The following is a 21,096-nucleotide window of genomic DNA, read 5'->3' as shown; positions in this document are numbered from 1 at the left end:
TTCACAAAACCACACACCCAAAGTGCAAAACACCTCATTTCTCCTGCTAAACGAAGAACTGCACTCAAAACTACATAAACACTTACCAAATGCAAACTTTTGCACCAAATATAACACACTTCATTCATAATACTAGATTGTTTGACCACCCAACTACACACTGCTGAGCATAATCTAAAGCACTTTCATCTTTTATGGGCTATGCTCTGCACAGAGAGGTTTCTGCAGAGAAAGATTGCTTGAGTTTACAGAAATACAGAAAATGAAGAAATACAAATGAGTTGTTGAAAAAAATCATATTTTATTCAAAAATAACATTGTGCAACATGCATCTCAGCACATAGTTACTATGCTTTGGATCTCTCTAAGTGTGATGCATTGTTTGCTAAAACCCAGTTTGTAATTGCTGCTTCCTGTGCCTCATTGGAAATCCTTAGCCTTCCACCTGCACCTCTTTTTTTCTCAGTCCTTCAGATAAAGATATAGTGGGTTGGTCAGCGTCTGTGTTGCATAAAAGTAAGTGTACCACAGTAAAGTGTGTAGGATTGTTGTACAGTTATAGTATGCAACATGCCAACAATTCAATTACAGTAATATCAACACACTCTCACTCCATAATCGTCCAGGAGCGACGTTTGGTCAGGGTCCCGTGGCGTGCAGTTGTGACGCTCCTAGGCTCCTTCAGCTTCATAAAGGGACGTAAATAGGTTTCAACTGATTGCAATGTATTCTCATCTGCGGCGGGATTTGATGCTCATGGAAGCACGGCATTCGTTTGTGTCGGCTGCCCTTAAAGGCAATGTGAGCATCCATTCCCATTGGATAACGGAGAATTGTACACCCGGAAGTAAGTATTCCCCTTACTGTCGATTGATTTTACAGTGATATCTGCACTACTCATCGACTACAAAACACCAGATTATCCTTTTTAATTACACAACATTGATTGGTTTAAATTGTGTGCAATGCTTTTGTATTTTTCCCCTTCGATTTGGAGAAACAAATATTTTTTCGGAGTAAAGGATGGCAGAAGACACTACACTACCCAGAATCCCCAGCTATCGTTTAGGACTACACCATGTGCTCTGTTTGACAAACCCCGTGATTAGTTCTCAAGCTCTGTGATTGGTTGACCTCCAACTGCATTCCATATGAAAAAAAACGTTTCGTAAAAGATAAAATCATACTTTATTCAGCAGTGCTTGCTTTACTCTTTGAAAGTCATCACATGAATGCATTGTAATAAATGGTTCGGCTGCATTAAATATATTACACATCTGTCGTAGTTCTTTATTTTTATGTATCTACAGAGATCGGGCTCAGAATAGACCGGAAACTATTCTTTTACCGTTCAGTTTGAATTTCACAATAAAGTTAGTAGTAATATTTTGTTTTGATATGATTGTTTTTTATTAACTACTAGACCGCTGGGTCATGTTAAGACCATCTTTTCTGTGTTGCTGTGGGGTTTTTCCATCGCTTTTGTGTTACAAATATCAAAACAATAACTAAATATATCCGTCGTAAACTAAACCAGAAACAGCAGTATATTTTATTTTTTTAACACTGTAAACTTGACAAATCTTTAAACCAAACCACCTAATGGTTAAAGCACGTTATTACACGTTTAGAGTAATGCAATGCAGGTAGATTGTGTTGCTTTTTAATGACTGTTTAAAATGCCTTTTTCTTAATGTCTTTTATTATTATTAACTACATGTTACTTGTTGCTAGGGACGCTGCTATCGATATTGTGTTTCGCAACATGTTCTCTATCTATGGCACGTCTCTACTGGGAGTTGTAGTTTAAAAGACGTTTTCGTAATTCCCATAATAAGAAGATGCCACTATACTACGTACATCCCTGGAGGTTTAGGGGATAGGAAACACTCAAATTTAAAACATATAATTAATAAATGGGTGAAAATTGCTTGTGCCCATAATGGGCAGCATTAATATACATATATACCCACATGCCAGCTAAGATCAGAAGAGCTTTATTTAACAGATGGTCTTATGTTTGTGACCCCTCCTGTTGTTAATTGATAACATTACATTACATTAATTGATAAGCCTAAAACATGCACTTGTCAAGGTTAAAAGTCAAATTTGGCAAATATGGCAGTAGCCATCGATCATCTTAAGATAAGATATACTTTATTGATCTCAAGTTGGAAACATTCAGCATGTGTAACAGTTGTAAATATGCAGTGGTGTTTATTTGTAAATCATTTAGTATAATCACACAAATTCTGTGTTTTATATTTAATAATTCTGTGTTCTTTATTTATTGATTGTTCAATACCTGACAAGGCCGGAGATGAAATATCTATATACATCCTATAAGAGTATAATACATATGTATAATATCAGTTAAAATAAGTGCTTCAACATAGTTAAAATTGCTGGAGGTATGCACAAATATTGATAAATGTCTTGTAACGCACTATTGAGGAACCTGTGACCCAAGTTTTTCATTCATTGCATAACTACACCGTTTGTGAATATGATATGTCAATAAACCTTAGAAAATCTTGAAATCTTGAAAGGGATGTGCAAAATAGTCATTATATACAGTCTTTAGTTAACTAGAGAATAACGAGTAATGAATATACTTTAAAGGGATCCTATTACAGTTTTTCTCAATTGCTAACACACTAAAATTATACATAAAGCACAATTATTTTAACTGACACTCAAAGAGCAAAACATCGGCTCAAATCTCCAAAACTCTAAACAAGTTTTCAGCTTTTCACACAATTTTCAAATCAACATGGCACTTTTTGCAAACCACTGCACACATTTCTCCATGTAAGACACAGGAATCTGACATAAAGTAGACCCTCCAGAAAAACGCAATTCTGCAATCGCAGAATTTACCGCATAATCAGCAAAATGGCGCAGATTTCTAAAAGGCCGCATATTTATCAAAAGGCCGCATAATCCCCACCTTTTTCCACACAAAGTTGAGAAAAAAAAAAGTTAACTCGTCTTGACGTGACGTCATCAGCTCGCGCATCACATAATGTAAACAACAATGTATAGAGTGAACGTGTGGAGCTCACACGATAGAGAAAACACCAAGATGAAAATATCTAATCCATCTCATTTACCGACGAACATTTCTACTAAAGACCGGGCAAAAAGTGGGGGGAAACTATTCTGCACCCCGTGCAACTGTGTGTTGGAGCATAAGAGAAAATCGATGGTGACGACCCACTTTGATTCATTCAAACATTCGAAAATGCTTTCTGCTGCTGCGGACAAGAAAGCCAAACAACTCACGTTCACGAGGCATCAACCTCCAAAACCCTTTCGAGGGCTACAAGAAACGAGGTGAGTAGCCTACAAGATTGAAGCTGCAGATAACGAAAGAGTAAACGAGAACAGAATGAGGCGGAGAAGTGTGTGTGTGTGTGTGTGTGTGTGTGTGTGTGTGTGTGTGTGTGTGTGTGTGTGTGAGATTAAAATAGCCCAATTGCTTTTACAATAAATAAACATTGAATGTGTTTAATTGAATAGTAAAGGGGTTTAACGTTAGTGGCAGGTTGTGTGTGAGAGAGAATAAATAAGACAGCCCAATATTTTAAAAAAAATCGATAATTTTTTCCCGCATATTTAGCATATTTCGCAACTTTCCGCATATTTCGCAACTTCCCGCAGTTTCACTTTCACATAAAACCAGTGATGCAAATTAGTCGCTTTTTGGCGCCTCCCGCTTTTTTAACGCTGCTTTGGGTGACTTGTGTAATTCGTGGAGAACCGAAGAGTTTTCGTTTTTTGGGGGGGTGGGGGTCCGTCAGTCCGTCCGTTAGTCCGTCCGACTGACGGACAACTTCTCACTTCAAAAAAGAAGAAGAAATCTAGATCGCAACATAATTAAACAAGCGAGTGCCTGTTTTTCCTGGCCAAGGACAGGTTCCTTGAACACAACACGAGCGTAACGTGTCTTCACGTGGTTATGTCTCGTCTGAAAGGAGTGTAGACTAGACTTAAGTTCTTACGGAGAGTACCGGAACGCCGCTCCAGCTCTTCAAAAATTGCAGTACCCATAAGGAGCCGTACACATGCCGCAGTGTTTGCGTGGCTGTGTCTTTAGTTGTAAGCACAGTGGCGATCTGTTGTTATTAGCATCTGGTTAGCTAGCTATGCTAACGAATTTAAAGAGCTTTTCTACAACCAGGTGGAAGAGAGCTCTCTCCTGAGAGGCTCAAATAACCTCAGCTCAGTGAGGTTAAGACACACCTTGATATGATCATTATAATTATTAATGAGACATTAGAGACTAAAGGAAAAACAGGTATAAAATACTATATGACAGTAACATAAAAGTTGTTAAAAATAACAAGAATAGAGTTTAAAAGGGGAGTGATTTGTAAAATATCCAAAAAGAAAAATCTGCTTACAGTTCTGTTTCAAATGGGTGTTGAAAGATGTACCCATAGATCTCCTCATGTTGTTCTCAAAGTGCACCAGATTGATGCTTTTAACTTCAATATTTAAAAAAAAATCTTCCCGGGGGGGCATGCCCCCGGACCCTCCTAGAGAAGGTTAGGTCCCCCCCACTTAAATCATGTTCACATGGATAATAAGTACATTTGCGCACATCTTGTGTCCATATCTTTCTGTTTTGGTGGTCATGGTGCATGCATGCGCGAGTCATGGTAAGATATCTGAATTAAGAGGTTGCGTTTTCTTTGCACAGCATGAAAGAAAGGCCAAATGAATTGTCTGTGATTTTAGTTTTTTTAAGCAGAGGTTGAGTTCAATAATTTGTAACCTCGGAGGATGTTGTAAAAATGTTAAGGAAAAAGGTTCCCCACCCTTGCTGTAAATAATAATAAAAACCCTTGATTTATAACTTAAAATATCTGTCTCCTATTGATCTGAGTATATTATAAATAATAACCAGTTAATTGAAGCATTATAGCACAGGCCTTTGTCAGATGGTATATTACGCTGTTTCTTTCTGCTTCGAATAGTTCTCTTTTTTCACCATACCCGTGTTTGCATCACTGAAAACCCTGCATGTTTTATCGCATAAACAAGGATTTTAGCCCGCATAATCAAGGATTTTTGCCCGCGTTTTTCTGGAGGGTCTAATAAAGTCACCTGTTAGCAGGTTTAAAACACTGATATTCAAAATGCCTCACACATGGACCAATGATCAAGAAACACGTTCCACCTGACCAAACACCTGATAGCATAATTGTTGGCTCATCAATCAGGATGTTAGCACTATAAAAAGACCACAGGTGAGTACTTTCTTACAGCAACAATGGAAGCCAACATGGAAGCAAGAGCAAGAGGAAGAGCTGGGCTGAGAGTGAGAGGAGGAGGAAGAGGGGGGGTGAGAGTGAGAGGAGGAAGAATGAGAGGTAGAGGTAGAGCTGGAGGGAGAGGACGCTCAGAGGGTTCTGCCTAATCTAAGCCGATTTACTGTTGCCTCTGTAATCCGGACACTTAGACTTGAATACAGGTTAGTTACCAGTTTTCAGCTCTGCATAATTCATGATATATCAGTGCTTATATCTGTTGTGTGAAAAGTATTTACTTCATTACTATAATTGAATTGTTGGCATGTTGCATACTATAACTGTACATAAATCTTGCACAATTGACTGTGGTACACTTACTGTTATGCACACAGACACACTGACCAACCACTATATCTTTGTTGTTTATCTGAAGGACTGAGAAACAAAGAGGTGCAGGTGGAAGGCTAAGGATTTTCAACGAGGCACAGGAAGCAGCAGATACAAACTGGGTTTTGGCAAACAATGCCATCACACTTAGAGAGATCCGAAGCATAGTAACTATCTGCTGAGATGCATGTTGCACAATGTTAGTTTTGAATTAAATTTGATTTTTTTTCAACAACTCATTTGTATTTCTTCATTTAATGTATTTCTGTAAACTCAAGCAATCTTTCTCTGCAGAAACCTCTATGTACAGAGCACAGATGAAAGTGCTTTAGATTATGCTCAGCAGTGTGTAGTTGGGTGGTCAAATTAATGAAGTGTGTTATATTTGGTGCAAAAGTTTGCATTTGGTAAGTGTTTATGTAGTTTTGAGTGCAGTTCTTAATTTAGCAGGAGAAATTAGGTGTTTTGCTCTTTGGGTGTGTGGTTTTGTGAATTGTGTTTAGTGTTCTGAGAAACTGAGCAATTTAAGAAAAAAACGTGTGTTAGCAATCGAGAAAAACTGTAATATCTAATAATAAAAATAATGAAATTCAATAACATGCTTTAACCACCAGGTGTCCCTTTCTATCAGCTGTGCACCTTTATGGTGTAAATACAGCCATCTACCAATTGGATCAAATATAAAAGTCAGCCGAATTAGTGTTGATACTGCAAAGAGACGTATTGTGTGAAAAATAAATGTAAGACGTTGTTTAATTGCTGATATATTTATGATCCACGTCACGTTTTCAGTGTTGGCGGCAGTTCCTCATGTTTGTCTAGAAGTCTTCTCATCAGGGCTCTATAAATAGAGAAATACGGCAGATATGTAATATTTAATGCAGCCGGACCGTGTATTACAATGCCGTTATGTGATGACTTTCAAAGAGAAAAGCAAGCACATTCGGAATAAAGTAATGAAGCTCAGCGCAAGTTCAGGCAGGAAGACCTATCACTTTGTATTGCGCGTCGTGGCAATACTCGCTCCCTTCACTAAATGATAGGGAGCGCCACTCCTCAGCTAACCTATCACTTCCCTCCGTTCACAAGCCTAATCATCGCACCTGTTAATCCCTCTATATATGCTCTCCCCTTTTCCATCAGCTGTCTTCCAGGTGTCAACGCGCAAGCAGCAGCAGGGCTTCGTCCCAGCTCCGGGTATTAATTCATCAGCTCCGCAGTCTTGCGGATTAAGCTACAGGGGGCGTTCCCCAGTTGGCTAGCGGTTCTAGCCGGCCACCCCGCAAACCCAGATGCGGAAGAAAAAGACAAGGATACTGAGCTCCACGGAAGTTCCTCCGGCTTAATGGAAATGGGCTACTTCAGGCAAACAATTGACACACGCCTTCAGTCTCTCGAGAGGGCATCACTGGCATCAGGGCCGCTCAAATGCGGCGCTTCCGGCCTTCACGCGGAACGGGCCCTCATCGCTTGCGAAGCTTCACCCACTTCCGGCTTCAACCACAACCCCTCTTGCAGGCAGGCAGGGCTCAAGCTACATCTCATCGAAGCTACTTCTGCTTCCGGCTCAGTAGCAGTACTGGTCTCTAAGTGCGTCTTAAGTGACAAGCAGGTAGTGATTGCGAGATGAAGCCTTATGAAGCTTTGAAGCTTTCCAGCCAATTGGTTCGCAAAGGGTTCATGTCATGAGGCTTCATCATGGGCTTCATTTGAACATAAACCCCTGTTGGTCAAAGCGTGTAAAACAGGCAAATTGGAAATCTCAACAGTTGCGCTCTATCTCATACCGAGTTCCCAATGAGTAAAGCCTTAGAATAACTCTAAACAACGGACATAAAATCCTATTTTCATGTTAACAATATTGTTTTCATTCCAGTTGAACGATTGTGATTGAAAAGCCTATAGGAGGCTGGTAAACATTGCAAAGAGGGATTCGTATTCCTTAATATTATTCATAAACTTAACCACGTTGTAGCCTGAGAAGGCTAAACCATATCAGGAATACATTTATTAACTGCATTATCTCATCTAGCTGTAGCTCTATAAGCAAACCCTGCGGTCGTGGGTCGGCTGCTTTCCAGCGAGCCACAGCCCACACGCTGAATCTACCCAAAAAAAAAAACACTGGATATATCTTATCTGCATTTATTCATCTATTTATTCATGTTTTATTCCTACATTTATTTATGCTTGTATCTATTTATACTTATGACATTTTCCGACCTCTATATAAGTGAGGGTCTGAGCTCTTTTAATTCCATCGTGTCACCAGCGGACCCGGGTACAGGAGGGGTAATATGGTTCTTGTTATACATCATGGGTATTATGAGCGTTGTGGCTCAACGGTTCAAATGAATCGCTTCCCGAAGCAGTCACGTGGTATCGACAGGCAGCGAGGTTCGATTGTCATCGATGACGTCACTGGCCCAAAAATGATACAAGCCTCGATACATGCTTCACAAAAAGATTGGGGATTACTCGACACACGCTCCGAAGCCTCGGCGCAATACGTAACATCACTACTAGCAGGTTCAGCGCACAGCAGGCACGCCTCCTTTCCCTGCGCCTCACCGCTAAAACAGGTAAGAAAAGAAAAGAGAGAAAGGAAAGAAGGAGAAAAGAAGAAGAAAGAGACAAGCAAAAGAAGAGAAGAACGAAGAAGAAGAGAGAAAAAGAGAAGAAAAAGGAGAGAGGAAAAAAGAGAGAATATCGTTGCTAGTTTAGGGTTAAGGTGAGTTCCAGGCAGTGTCGGGTGTAACGCGTTACAGCATGGAGTTATGCAGTTAGGGTAACTACTACCCGTCACAATGCTCAGTAAGTACCGCAGTTTCAAGCTTCACACAGCCACGGATGCTGCCCATCCGTGGTTTTTGGGGGTTTCTTTCAGGGAGAAAGAGATGTTCATGTAAGATGATAGAAGACAGTCTAATCACCCAACCAGCACATCAGCATCTACGTCTCACCGTGGCGTAATTAAACTGCTAATTAAGCTAGTCCTATACCAGGGCTCGATAGTAACGGTTGCCATTGGCAACCATTTGGAAAATGTCAACCACTTCTTGGACTTTGGTTGCCATCAGCGGCAACCAGTTTTTAACATAAGAAATAAGGACAGCAAAACGTGCACCCCAAAATAGATAAATGTTCATATTCGTTTTTAAGAGTGATATTTAATTGTTGTGACCAGTCGGAACCTGATACTTAAATTGCACGTGCATTGGCGTGATTACAGAGCCAGAAAGCGATGCACGTTTACTCGCGTGCGCGGTGCGCCGTGTGTTTGTTTTACAACAAAATGGCGAAGCAAAAATAAGTTGCTTGACTGTGATAAAAGTTCAGCCAACACCTCAACTTCTCCAATGAATGTTCAAATTGATTCAACTGATGGAGCGTAAGGTAAAACCCGAACGAAAAAAAAGAGGAATGTTTTCTATTCACTTCCGGTAAAAGTTCCTTCAAAATAAGAGTCCGATCTTATTACTACAAAATAAAAGTGCAAAACGAAACTTTACCACAGAAAATGGTTGCATTAAATTATAATCACTTCTATAAAAAGGTAACACATTTTAAATATAGTTAGACATATTAAAGGTAATTTACAGCATCAATAATTAATATCAAATGTTTAACTATGAATGGTTTTCATTTATTTAACATTAGAAATGTATTAGTCTGGCCAATCCAAGACTTCATGCTGAAGGGCCAATGGGTCTATGGTGTGGGTCAGCACAAAGGTCAAGAAAACCCACATTTGAAAGGGAGTCAACGGATGATCAAGAAACTGGTGACTTGCTCAATTCATTTGTGAGGGATCTATGAAGACAGGACAACAGCAGCACTACTGGTATTTTGTATACCAGCAATTGAGGGTGGACAAGTTTACTACCACTTAGGTTCAAATAAGTGCGTTAATTACTTATTGTAAAGCATTTGAACATTCTCGTGTCACATGTTCATTATTAAGTGGATGTATAACTGTATAGCATCTTAATTATTTAAAATATAAGGTATCAAAAAGGGCAACCGTATTTTCAGTTGGCAACCAAAGCGGATGCCTGGTTGCCAGCCTGGCAACCACTTTTAAAAGTTAGCGTTGAGCCCTGCCATATCATGGGTCATGTCTCAGCATTTACCTAAGCAAATATTATTTCATGCTGCTCATATTGCACCCACATATTTGGTTTCATGCTCACATGGCTTATGTTAAGCAGGGTATGATATTCATGCATCATTGTACTCAAGCTAACAGCCGCATTACATTGTCTACATCTCCCTCTTCGCCGGGCATCGGCTCGTGCCGGCTATCCAAGTTCTCTCCAGTTTACCTCTGGTAAACATGCATATAACTGGTGGTGGTGCCTGAAGAGCATTTCAGGGCTCGTTCAGGATAGGTGCAGCAAACCTGCCGCAATCAAGGTAATTGTTCCTCTTCCCTACAACAACCGCTTCTCATCCTACATTCGTCCGAACGCCAGTGCCGTGCTGGCTATCCAAAGGTCTCTCCAACCTCCAAATTGGTACGTATGCATATAACTGGTGGTGGTTCTTAGCATGTCAGCACGTATATTTGCCCCGCGGCTCATGTTTATCCTTGCATGTCTAACCCTGTACGTCCAGGTTGTAACCTTCGGGTCTGTATAAAATGTGTCCCTGCGAAGTCAGGTTGCCCCGTACGTCCGGGATGCCCCGTACGTCCGGGAAGCCCCGTACGTCCGGGACGCCCCGTATGTCCGGGATGCCCCGTACGTCCGGGACGCCCCGTACGTCCGGGACGCCCCGTACGTCCGGGACGCCCCGTACGTCCGGGACGCCCCGTACGTCCGGGACGCCCCGTACGTCCGGGACGCCCCGTACGTCCGGGACGCCCCGTACGTCCGGGAAGCCCTGTATGTCCGGGACGCCCTGTATGTCCGGGATGCCCTGTACGTCCGGGAAGCCATGTACGTCCAGGGAGGATGCCTAGGAGGCATCAGTATGTCTAAATCCCCACGTGTATTAACCTCTCATTTCATCCATAGATTTCCACTGCATCCCACAAGGTAAGATTCATCACGTTCAGTACTTCATACTTTCACTTCTTTTGGGGGGTTCATCGGAAACGGTTCTTTCCTTCCCGAATGACATCCTACAAAACCTGGGCCTAATCGCCAAACACCATTTCATTCACTTGTTATAAACTGTCATCATTATGTTTCATTTATATAATGTGACCCGATAATAAACATGTATTCCATACATCACGTCTCTCCTGATTGAAATTAAGCTCAGCGCAAGTTCAGGCAGGAAGACCTATCACTTTGTATTGCGCGTCATGGCAATACTCGCTCCCTTCACTAAATGATAGGTTAGCTGAGGAGTGGCGCTCCCTATCACTTCCCTCCGTTCACAAGCCTAATCATCGCACCTGTTAATCCCTCTATATATGCTCTCCCCTTTTCCATCAGCTGTCTTCCAGGTGTCAACGCGCAACCCTCCTCCACCCCTTCGCCTCCTGCTTCCAACTCAGGGCCAAGCCCAACCTTCTCCCTTCCAACCGGACCTAACCACTTATCACCACCACCAGTGTCTAGACCCGGGGGGGTTCATCGGAAACGGTTCTTCCCTTCCCGAATGACATCCTACAAAACCTGGGCCTAATCGCCAAACACCATTTCATTCACTTGTTATAAACTGTCATCATTATGTTTCATTTATATAATGTGACCCGATAATAAACATGTATTCCATACATCACGTCTCTCCTGATTGAATTATTATTATTTTTTAAATGTTTTCGGTCTATTTGTTAATGACGATGTGATGTGAGATGTGAGACTGGAATTGCACAGGGGAAAATAACGTATCTTTAGATGCGGATTTTGTTAAACTAATACGTTTGCGCTGTGGACCAACACTATACATTGACGGGGAAGGGGGTAGCAATAAAGATAACACCATTAAACAGTTACACAACATAACGAATGAAAACGTTCTATGGACGCAATTTCCTGAAGTAATCTTCGAAATAACTAGCAAACTAAAGATCATGTACATCCACTGCACACATAATCTGAAATAACAACTCATATTTCTCGCATCAAATGACATCAAAACGCATTTTAATGGCCAAACTAACTTAAAAATAGGCATTTTCCACCGAGAATAAAACGAAGTTCGGCATGTTTTTTTTTTTCTGCAGGGAGAAATTTGAAGATCACGTGACATAGACGCCAGGAATGAATGGTGAAAAAAACCGGGGTTTGTCAAACAGAGCACAAGGTGTAGTCCTAAACGATAGCTGGGGATTCTGGGTAGTGTAGTGTCTTCTCCCATCCTTTAAAATATTTGTTTCTCCGAATCGAAGGGGAAAAATACAAAAGCATTGCACACAATTTAAACCAATCAATGTTGTGTAATTAACAAGGACAAGGACTGGTGTTTTTTAGTCGATGAGTAGTGCAAATATCACTGTAAAATCAATCGACAGTAAGGGGAATACTTACTTCCGGGTGTACAATTCTCCGTTATCCAATGGGAATGGACGCTCACATTGCCTTTAAGGGCAGCCGACACAAACGAATGCCGTGCTTCCATGAGCGTCAAATCCCGCCGCAGATGGGAATACATTGCAATCAGTTGAAAGCTATTTGCGTCCCTTTATGAAGCTGAAGGAGCCTAGGAGCGTCACAACTGCACGCCACAGGACCCTGACCAAACGTCGCTCCTGGACGATTATGGAGTGAGAGTGTGTTGGTAATGAAGTCAATACGTTTCACACAACAGATATAAGCACTGATGCATCATGAATTATTCAGAGCTAAAAACTGGCAACTAACCTGTTTTCAAGTGTCCGGATTACAGAGGCAACAGTAAATCGGCTTAGATTAGGCTGAACCCTCCTCTCCCTCCAGCTCTACCTCTCATTCTTCCTCCTCTCACTCTCAGCCCAGCTCTTGCTCTTGCTCTTGCTCTTGCTCTTGCTCTTGCTCTTGCTCTTGCTCTTGCTCTTGCTCTTGCTCTTGCTCTTCCCCTTGCTTCCATGTTGGCTTCCATTGTTGCTGTAAGAAAGTACTCACCTGTGGTCTTTTTATAGTGCTAACATCCTGATTGATGAGCCAACAATTATGCTATCAGGTGTTTGGTCAGGTGGAACGTGTTTCTTGATCATTGGTCCATGTGTGAGGCATTTTGAATATCAGTGTTTTAAACCTGCTAACATGTGACTTTATGTCAGATTCCTGTGTCTTACGTGGAGAAACGTGTGCAGTGGTTTGCAAAAAGTGCCATGTTGATTTGCAAATTGTGTGAAAAGCTTAAAAACGTGTTTAGAGTTTTGGAGATTTGAGCCAATGTTTTTCTCTTTGAGTGTCAGTTAAAATAATTGTGCTTTATGTAGAAGTTTTGTGTGTTAGCAATCGAGAAAAACTGTAATGACTATAGATCTTTTAATTCATTTTCCCAGAAATCAATTATCTATTTGAACCTGATGAAGGATTGTAGTGATTGGACGTCTGTATCTTAAATTATGAAGAAGCTTTAAAATGTAGCCCTTATCTCCAAGCCCCTCCATCCTGTCCTATTTAAACAAGACAGATTCTTGACATGAAACTGCTTTATTCAGTGTTTTTAACAGTTTAACTCACAGTAAACGTTTGTTTTGAAGAGGATCAGACTGCTGCGGATAATTTGGCCTCCGCTAAAATCATCCGAATCTTAAGTAATCAGAGAAGCAAGTTGTATCTGCTGCATAATCACACATTTGTAACTGCTTCATCCAATGTTTTAACGGGTTTGCTCACAATGTGTGTTTGTTTTGTAGGACGAGATTGCTGCAGATAATTTGGCTTTTGGTAAAGTCCTGCTGGAATATGAAACTGAAGAAACCCTAACCAGGAGAATCTGACAGAAATGGTGTTGAAGACATCCTCCCCCATGATCCCACACTACTTCACAACGCCACCAAATTATAAATTGTGATTGTTTGGATAAAAAGATCCCTAGGCAGAAGATGACATACATTCATTGATATAATTGTAATTTTAAATGATCATAAATGACTGTGATTGACAAGACTAGTTTCTCAAAAACTTCAGTACTGGTCCTCACTGATCAGAAATCCTGACAGCAAGCAATCAGAGAAGTTAATCATGTCTTTTATTGCTATGTGCTCCCCAATACAACAAACAGCATCAGTAGTGTACACTTCAATCTACACAAATACAGAGAAAAGCAAATAGAGCAGAGAGTGACTGACATTCATGACAATCGTAGGCTTCAATGCACAGGTAGCACAGGGGCTATCGTTACAGTACATGGAGAATCCTATGCAGTAATATCTGTCTGAGGGTCAGGGATTGTCAATGTAACATCTACAACTATTAATCATTACAAGCTCTGCGTAACATTAGCAGCAATGTTGTATAGGCAGCAATCGAAAGAACAAGGGGGCAAAATGTCAAATGGTTAGACAATACTGACAACTACAAACAGTTACAGCATACAAAAGACTTACTGGTTACTGGTACTACACTATTAATGTTTTATTGGTTAAAATAAAGCATTTGTCTGGTCAGTACATGTTGCTGTGATGTAACAGCTCTGTTAACAACTTCAACAAAACAGCTGTGAAAAGACAGCTTTCTGACAACAAGTAAAACATCTCAAAATTGAGCATGTATATTTACATCTAATTGTTTGTAAAAAACAATGTAATTTATATTCTATCATGTTTTTAAAAAAAGTTGAAATCCATTGAAATCCATGAAAATGCAGATGAAAAATTGTCATTGGAAGTGATTCAATGGTTTATCTGCTGCAGCTTATTGACCTGCCGGCACTGCACATATTGTAAAAACAAAGCAGAGCCCTTTTACTTTCAATAAATACCTACGTACTGAATGCTATATACATGTACTACACATCGGCACACAGGAGTGAGTGTGAATAGTTGTTCATTTGCTGAAAACACAACTGTGTCTTTGCTATTGCAGTCAGATGCATTGTGGTTGTAAAGAAATCCTTTTCTTTTCTTTTTTAAATAAATAGCTTCCTCTCTCCTGAACCATTTTTCACCATAAAAAAGCCATTCTGTAAATAAGTTGGGGGAGGGGGGGCATGTTCCACATACAGCAAAAACATTTTTAGCATATTGTGCTTACAATGAGGCTTTGTTCATTCAAACACAACATGTGAAATAAACCTTGTTTTGACGAATTGGTTGTGACGATCTTAAAGCTCCATTAAGCACGTTTTTTTTAATATTAAATAAAATAAAAATGTATCAAATGATTGTGTCATGTGTGTAAAGACATGAAACAGCTGAGAATGAAGACTTGCAGCCCCCACGGTTTATAGAATGATAGTTCTTTAACAACTCCCAGGTAAAAAAAAATATGTGTTTGTTAGCACCAAACGTGAAAAATCGGTCAAGAAGCAGATTTCACTTGGGAGTTGGTCGAGACCAAAACAGAGCAAATACTGAAGAGTGAGTTTTGGATTTTAATTCATCAGGTGAACAAAGATGTTTCAATGTGTTGCTAATCAAGCTAACTCTCTACTGGATGTGAAAATATGCTAACTGGTAGTTTGTTTGGGAGGCTTTATGCCCCCTAGTGGTCAAAACACGCTTAATGTAGCTTTAAGGGAATACAAAATCAACAGTTTATGTCATTGTATAAAATAATCCAAAAAAAGCCAAAACCAATTATCAATTTCAAGTTGTGTGTTTGCTTTTCCATTGTCCCATCTTCTCAGTTGCATGGTGTTGTTTTTTTGCCTCCATTTTCAATCTGTTCTGGCTGAACAAGACACTGCTGTATTGAACATACATTATTGAGAACATTTGTTAAATATGTTCCCTTCTTTGATACCTATGTCTGGGCACACACTTTCACAAGGAGGGCAAAACAGAGAGTCGAAAAGGGTCAATGGCTAGCAGTAAACACACTTCTAATTTAGAGAAAAGGTAAAATCCGGGATGGATGGAAACATTTGATATTCTCAGAAATGTTGTTATTTGCTTTCTCACCAAAAATAAGAGGAGAAGTTCATACCACACTTGGGTCTGCACAGTTAAGATGAACTGGCAGCCAGAAGATGATTAGCTTAGTTTAGCCTAGCAAAGACGAGAAACAAATAGAAAACAGCCTAGCTCAATGTTAACCAAAATCCTTTTGGTTTGTTTTCTACACTTTTTCTGATTAATTAAGCAAAGATAGGACATGTCAAAATTGAGCGTTAGAAGTTTTGAAGCAGAACTAGCTGTTTCCCCATGCTTCCAATTGTTAGGCTAAGCTAAAAATAAGCTAAGCTAAGAGTTTTGTTGAACTATTGTCATAGAAACATTCACCCCAGAGAACTTGGCATTCACATACAGGGTAAAATAGTTGTGTATGTCCTTGTAACACTGTTGCTGTAACATAAATGCTTTTATAATTGATTCAAATGTTTTTTGAAAGTGTCCTTAGCTTCTTAAAAATAATACTGATATTTTCATACACAGTATTTACAGCATCCTTTATAAATACCCATTTCAATAGAAACTGTAGAGCTCCATTTAACTGACATTGCTGGATCTATATAAAAAAAAATCTATACAACTTCAACCATTTCCAATGGTTGTGCCACTTTGCATTTGTGGCCATATAAAGACTAGTGTTTAATTTTATAAAATGCAGTGACTTCTCACTAGGACATGTGGGTTCTCCGTAAGTCAAGCTTCACACTTACATTTTTTGGCAAGAAATTGGTAGTTTGTAACGTTCAAGTACATTTTCAGCTGCATCAGAATTACCGTTTTACAACTCTGTTTCCGTTTTACATCTCTGTTTCCATCAACTGCAACTTTAAATTACAATACATGTCATTTGTTAGATTAATTCATAGCAAATAAAACCTCCCATCCAAGGTGAGAGATCATAGATTTCAAATGGTGGTGTTTAATTAGTCGAAACTTGCTGTAATGCAATGTTAATCAAACGAAAAGTATCTGGGATAAACTTTAGGAATAACAAAATGGTGAATGTAACAATTTGCACTCGAGCCGTGTTGTTTTTTGTAACAAGTGCAACATGTATTTCTGTTTTATTCCTGTACTGAGTTGTCTTTCTGCAGTGTGCATACATCTTCACAAATTGAATCAGCTGTAATTATTGCACCTATTGACATTTTCTCTCTCGCTGTCTGCTGAAGGTTTTCTGGAGGCTGCGAGGCTCTGCAGACACAGGGGCCCTGATTCATTAAATGACCAGAAAAAAGAGCAACCAGAGGGGGAATATGGACACCTTCGCCCATCCCTTTCACCTGACTTTAAATAAAAGCTTCAATACTCAGATGGGTAAAAGGGTTCAATTGGAATTAAACCACAATTTCTTTGTTATATATACTGTTAGTCTGGAGTAAATTAAATGAATAATAATATATCCTTTGGCTATTTTGTATCCCTGAAATTATTCACTATTAACTACCAACACTTTGTTTCCTTGATCTTTTCACATGGGATGACATTTCCCTTGCGGCCCCTTTAATTGGATTTTATTGTATTATTTACTCCTCTCAATTAAATGAATGAAATCAAAGAAACTCAATTTAAGTAATAATATACTCTGGGAGCTACCTGGAAGATTATATATTAAAAGTCAATACGAGGGGCATAAAGGAATGGAAATTCTTAACAACAAAGTGAACCAGCACTTTTTCTTTCTTTCTCTGCGTTTCTCTCTGGTGTTTTTGGCGTGAGAAGACTCAGGTTGAAGCTGGATAATCTGCAGTACATTATTGAAAGTCCTGACGGGAAAAGGGCGTTTCTTTCATCTCTCCACTTCAGAATACGCTGTAGGCCACCCGCTATCTGTCACGCTGCCCGACCTTTGACCCTCTGTGGAATCAGCCAGGGGAGATGGTGCCATAGCGGGCAGCTTCCTGCCAGTGTGAGCCATGTGTGGTGGTACCCGCCGTGCTGTGGTAGCGATCTTCGACAGGGTTTTCTTAAGTGGGGCAGGGGCGTGTTTCACAGCATTGACTGAGGCGCTGGATCCCTTGCCTGGTCCTTGTTTTCCTCGCCGAGTGCCGCTGGCCGCTGCAGAAGCTGTTAATGTATCCAGCAGCTGGGAGGCTGAGCCGAAGCGGACATGATCCTCCGTCTCAGCCGCTTCCGGGAACAGAGCTCCACCGCGTCTGGTGCACGAGTCGCAGCACAGTTTGTTGTAGCCTGGAATAGAGCAGTAGCGTGCTAGGACCTCCATTTGGCAGAAGATGGATTTGTCTCCATTACATGGCTCATCTGAAGGAAGCATAAAGCAAACAGTGTGAGCACAGAGCACTTCACACTGCCCCGAGAAGCTGTGAGAGATGGCCATGGAAAGAGATCAAACAGGCTGAGAGTACGTGGGTGCATTACAGATCCCTTATTCATTGTTTTCAACTATGAGAGTCTGACAGATAAGTGTTTAGGCCATGACACAACCGTAGAACATTTCATCAACAGTATGATGCTCATTCCAATGAAGTCTGATTCACAGCAGCTGCCTCTCAGATACACACCACCATACATTAGTGATCAGAATGAGGGTGTGATCCATTTCAGGTTCAATGTTGGGTGACAAACAGGTGTATTTTTAAGCTTGAAAAATGTTTAGGGTTTCAATATGTTCACAGTATTCATACAGCACCAAGACCTACTTTATTATATAAAAGGCATACAAATCTTGCTTTCACATAATGTTACATTGTTTGTTCTTCTAACTGTTGTATCGTCTTTTTTTATTTAATTTTGTATTTTAGTAAAGCTTTTTTGACCTTTGCACTGATTAAGGGGTTACACTTAATTAAGTATACACAAAATAAATACCTGATGCTGTTAATTACATGGTTATTGGCTTTGTAAGATATTTCCAGAATCCTTAAAGACTTTTCTAACGGTCTGGATAAAATGAAGACATTTTATCACCTGTAATGATGGCTTATTATCTGCAATCAACTGGTAGGGGATTACTAAAATCATTTATTGTTGTTTGATTTTAAGGCTAATTCAAATGTAAAGCTGACTGAGTTAGAGGCACAAATCGGACACTGCTGTATGAATGCAAAACACAAAAGAAGTAGAGGAGATATTTACCGCATCAAATATTCAATGAAATTAAAAACATTGCCGAAAGAGCTCAGAGAATATCTTGGAGAGTACTTTGAAAAATCGAAAGACTTCATTATTCCCTCAAGGGAGCGTCTGAGGTAAACTTTTTTGCAGACATAAAAACACAAAGATACTCTTACTTTCATTTTGCGGCAAAGGATTAACACCCAGTGGATGATATTTTGTGTTTTTGTTAGAAAACTGTAAACTATGAACATGGTTTTAGTGAGCATATTGAAACATCTTCCTGACCTTTTCTCACTCAATCTTCTTTTTAGCTGTCCCCCATTTCATTATATACCTTTATATGTTTATGCGCTTACAAATACTACAGGATACTAAGTAAGGGAGAGGGGGTTTTATCAAAAAATAATCTGAACACACCACGTTTGAAGGAGCCTGTGTTATTTGTATCTTCATCCCGGTTTATACCTTTATCTCTGCTGAAAATCCACCAGGCAATGGATGTTTACAGGAAAGAGTTTTAAAAGTGATTTTCATAGGTTTGAAAATACGGACATTATTTTTACTAAACAGTAACCCAAGTTGCACTGAAAGCAAATCGCCATATTTAATTCCATTTTAGGATTCCTGTGTGTGTTTGCTTAAGTCCAACATCAACAATTTACCAAGCTGACATAAATGTCCTCACCAGAGGTGGGAAGGAACTAAGTACATTTACTCAAGTACTGTACTTTTACTCCACTACATTTATTTAATACCTTTAGTTACTTAACAGATTTGGATTAATGATGTGAAATATAATGAACCCTTAATTAAGACTTTAGTCAAACCTGGAGTTAATTCACAAGCTGCAGTATACAAAGTCATTAAAACTAGCTGCACCTTTACCAGCTTTGATAACACTTTAATGACCAATAATTATAATAAAAACATATCATTTATATTATTCTGAAATGGGCCAATCTACATAATGAGTAGTTTACAATTTACATGTTTTGTGTCTAAGTGTGTTGTGTTTGTGTGGCTAGTGTGGACATTTGTGTTTGACTGTGTAGGCCCCCAGGACGAATAGCCAATGTTCATGCTAGTGCTATCGGGGATCCTAATATAGAAAAAGACCATTTAAGTCCACTCACTACAAGTATGTATTGTAATAATCACTATTCTGCAAACCAGGCTGTTTTTAAGTGTTATGTTCCTTTCTTCCAGGCAGCAGTTTTTCTATTCCTCTCTAATAGAAATATTTGACTCTTTAAACCTGCTAGAGTTGAGAAATTCAGCAGTTTTGTTAGTGTTGTGGGGTGAAGGGCAGACATTTTTAAAAACTGCATTTACCACCCGACAATAATGGCACATTAAAATAAATAAATACACACTTAAAGTTCATTGACATAAATTGCATTACTTGTTATCGGGTACCAACGGCTGCCTGGATGTTGTGACACAAAATAGCTTTAGGAAGGAAATGACATGTAGATTATCTTTGAGGACTTTTGAGGACTTGCTGGAAGGATTTGTTATTTAAGAATGCAAAAGGTGCTTAAATGTTGAACCATAACATTGAAATAGTGTTGTGGGGGTTTGTCTGGAGTAGGTATTTGTTTTCTTTTAGTTTTTTATGAAAAACATGCTTACCGTGGCAGGGTCCTGGTCTGCATGTTCTCACATTTTCAGGTCTTTCTCCGTTACATTGATCTCCAATCCGGCAAGAGACCAGACGCCTCTCCAACCCCTCACCACAGGTCACAGAGCACTGTGGAAGATTGCAAACACACTCAGAGACATTGCAGCAAAATGACTCCACTTTTCTAGTTGAGGCAGAAGTAAATGTTAGGATAACTGGCTGGGTAACAAGCCCACTCGAAGTTCAATATCCATCTAGAGTACAAACTAAATTCGCCACTGCCAGCTGAGCCGGCAGAAAATATCAGCATGGACACATTTCCTCTATCCCCCTCTTCAATCTGGTTTTCACAGGTGAATCTGCAGGAAATACAATCTATCACTTATCAGCAACACAGTTTGTGTCCTGGATAACAGGAAGCTCTCACTGCTGTGGGTTGTTTTCACTTTGCAACATATTTACTTTACACAGCAGGTTCCTGTGTCTGGATGGTTTATACGAACTTGGCTGAAGAGTTTGTGTAAGAAGCAAGGGGAAGCTCAACTTTACTGTGATTATTTTCCTATACATTTGGCGAAAGATCAAATTGGAATAGAGATCCTAATTTGTATTGCATTTTGAGGGATGCACCAATGTCATATTTCTCAGCTTATTCTGATAATTAGAGTTACAATTTAGCAAATGCCGATCCATATTTTGCTGTTTAAAATTGTTTAAAAAATAAATTAAACTTAGCTTCACGTCGGGCCGAACCA

General features: G+C 39.7%; 1 protein-coding gene and 2 long non-coding RNA genes across 3 annotated transcripts in view; 2 read left to right on the top strand and 1 right to left on the bottom strand.

The window, feature by feature from the left end:
* The window catches only part of LOC307044809, a 449,985-nt gene that overhangs the window by 163,086 nt on the left and 265,803 nt on the right, over nt 1-21,096 (top strand). The gene's annotated exons all lie outside the window — the stretch shown is intronic.
* Nucleotides 6,694-11,373, top strand: LOC307043004. Its single transcript, XR_013809256.1, has 2 exons — nt 6,694-10,684; nt 11,090-11,373. It is a non-coding gene; the product is annotated as an uncharacterized lncRNA (long non-coding RNA).
* Nucleotides 13,760-21,096, bottom strand: part of adamts3 (ADAM metallopeptidase with thrombospondin type 1 motif, 3) — a 201,035-nt gene continuing 193,698 nt past the window's right edge. The window contains exons 21-22 of the mRNA XM_079690199.1: nt 20,353-20,470; nt 13,760-17,904 (exon numbers count right to left, since the gene is read on the bottom strand). Coding sequence (XP_079546325.1) covers nt 17,432-17,904; nt 20,353-20,470 — 591 coding nt within the window. The 3' untranslated portion in view covers nt 13,760-17,431. The remainder of the gene's footprint in view (nt 17,905-20,352; nt 20,471-21,096) is intronic.

Source organism: Notothenia rossii (assembly GCF_949606895.1).
Source record: "Notothenia rossii genome assembly, chromosome: 6".
Taxonomy (NCBI): Eukaryota; Metazoa; Chordata; class Actinopteri; order Perciformes; family Nototheniidae; genus Notothenia; species Notothenia rossii.
The sequence above is the reverse complement of the archived record's forward strand: the minus strand, read 5'-3'. Positions and strand labels throughout refer to the sequence as shown.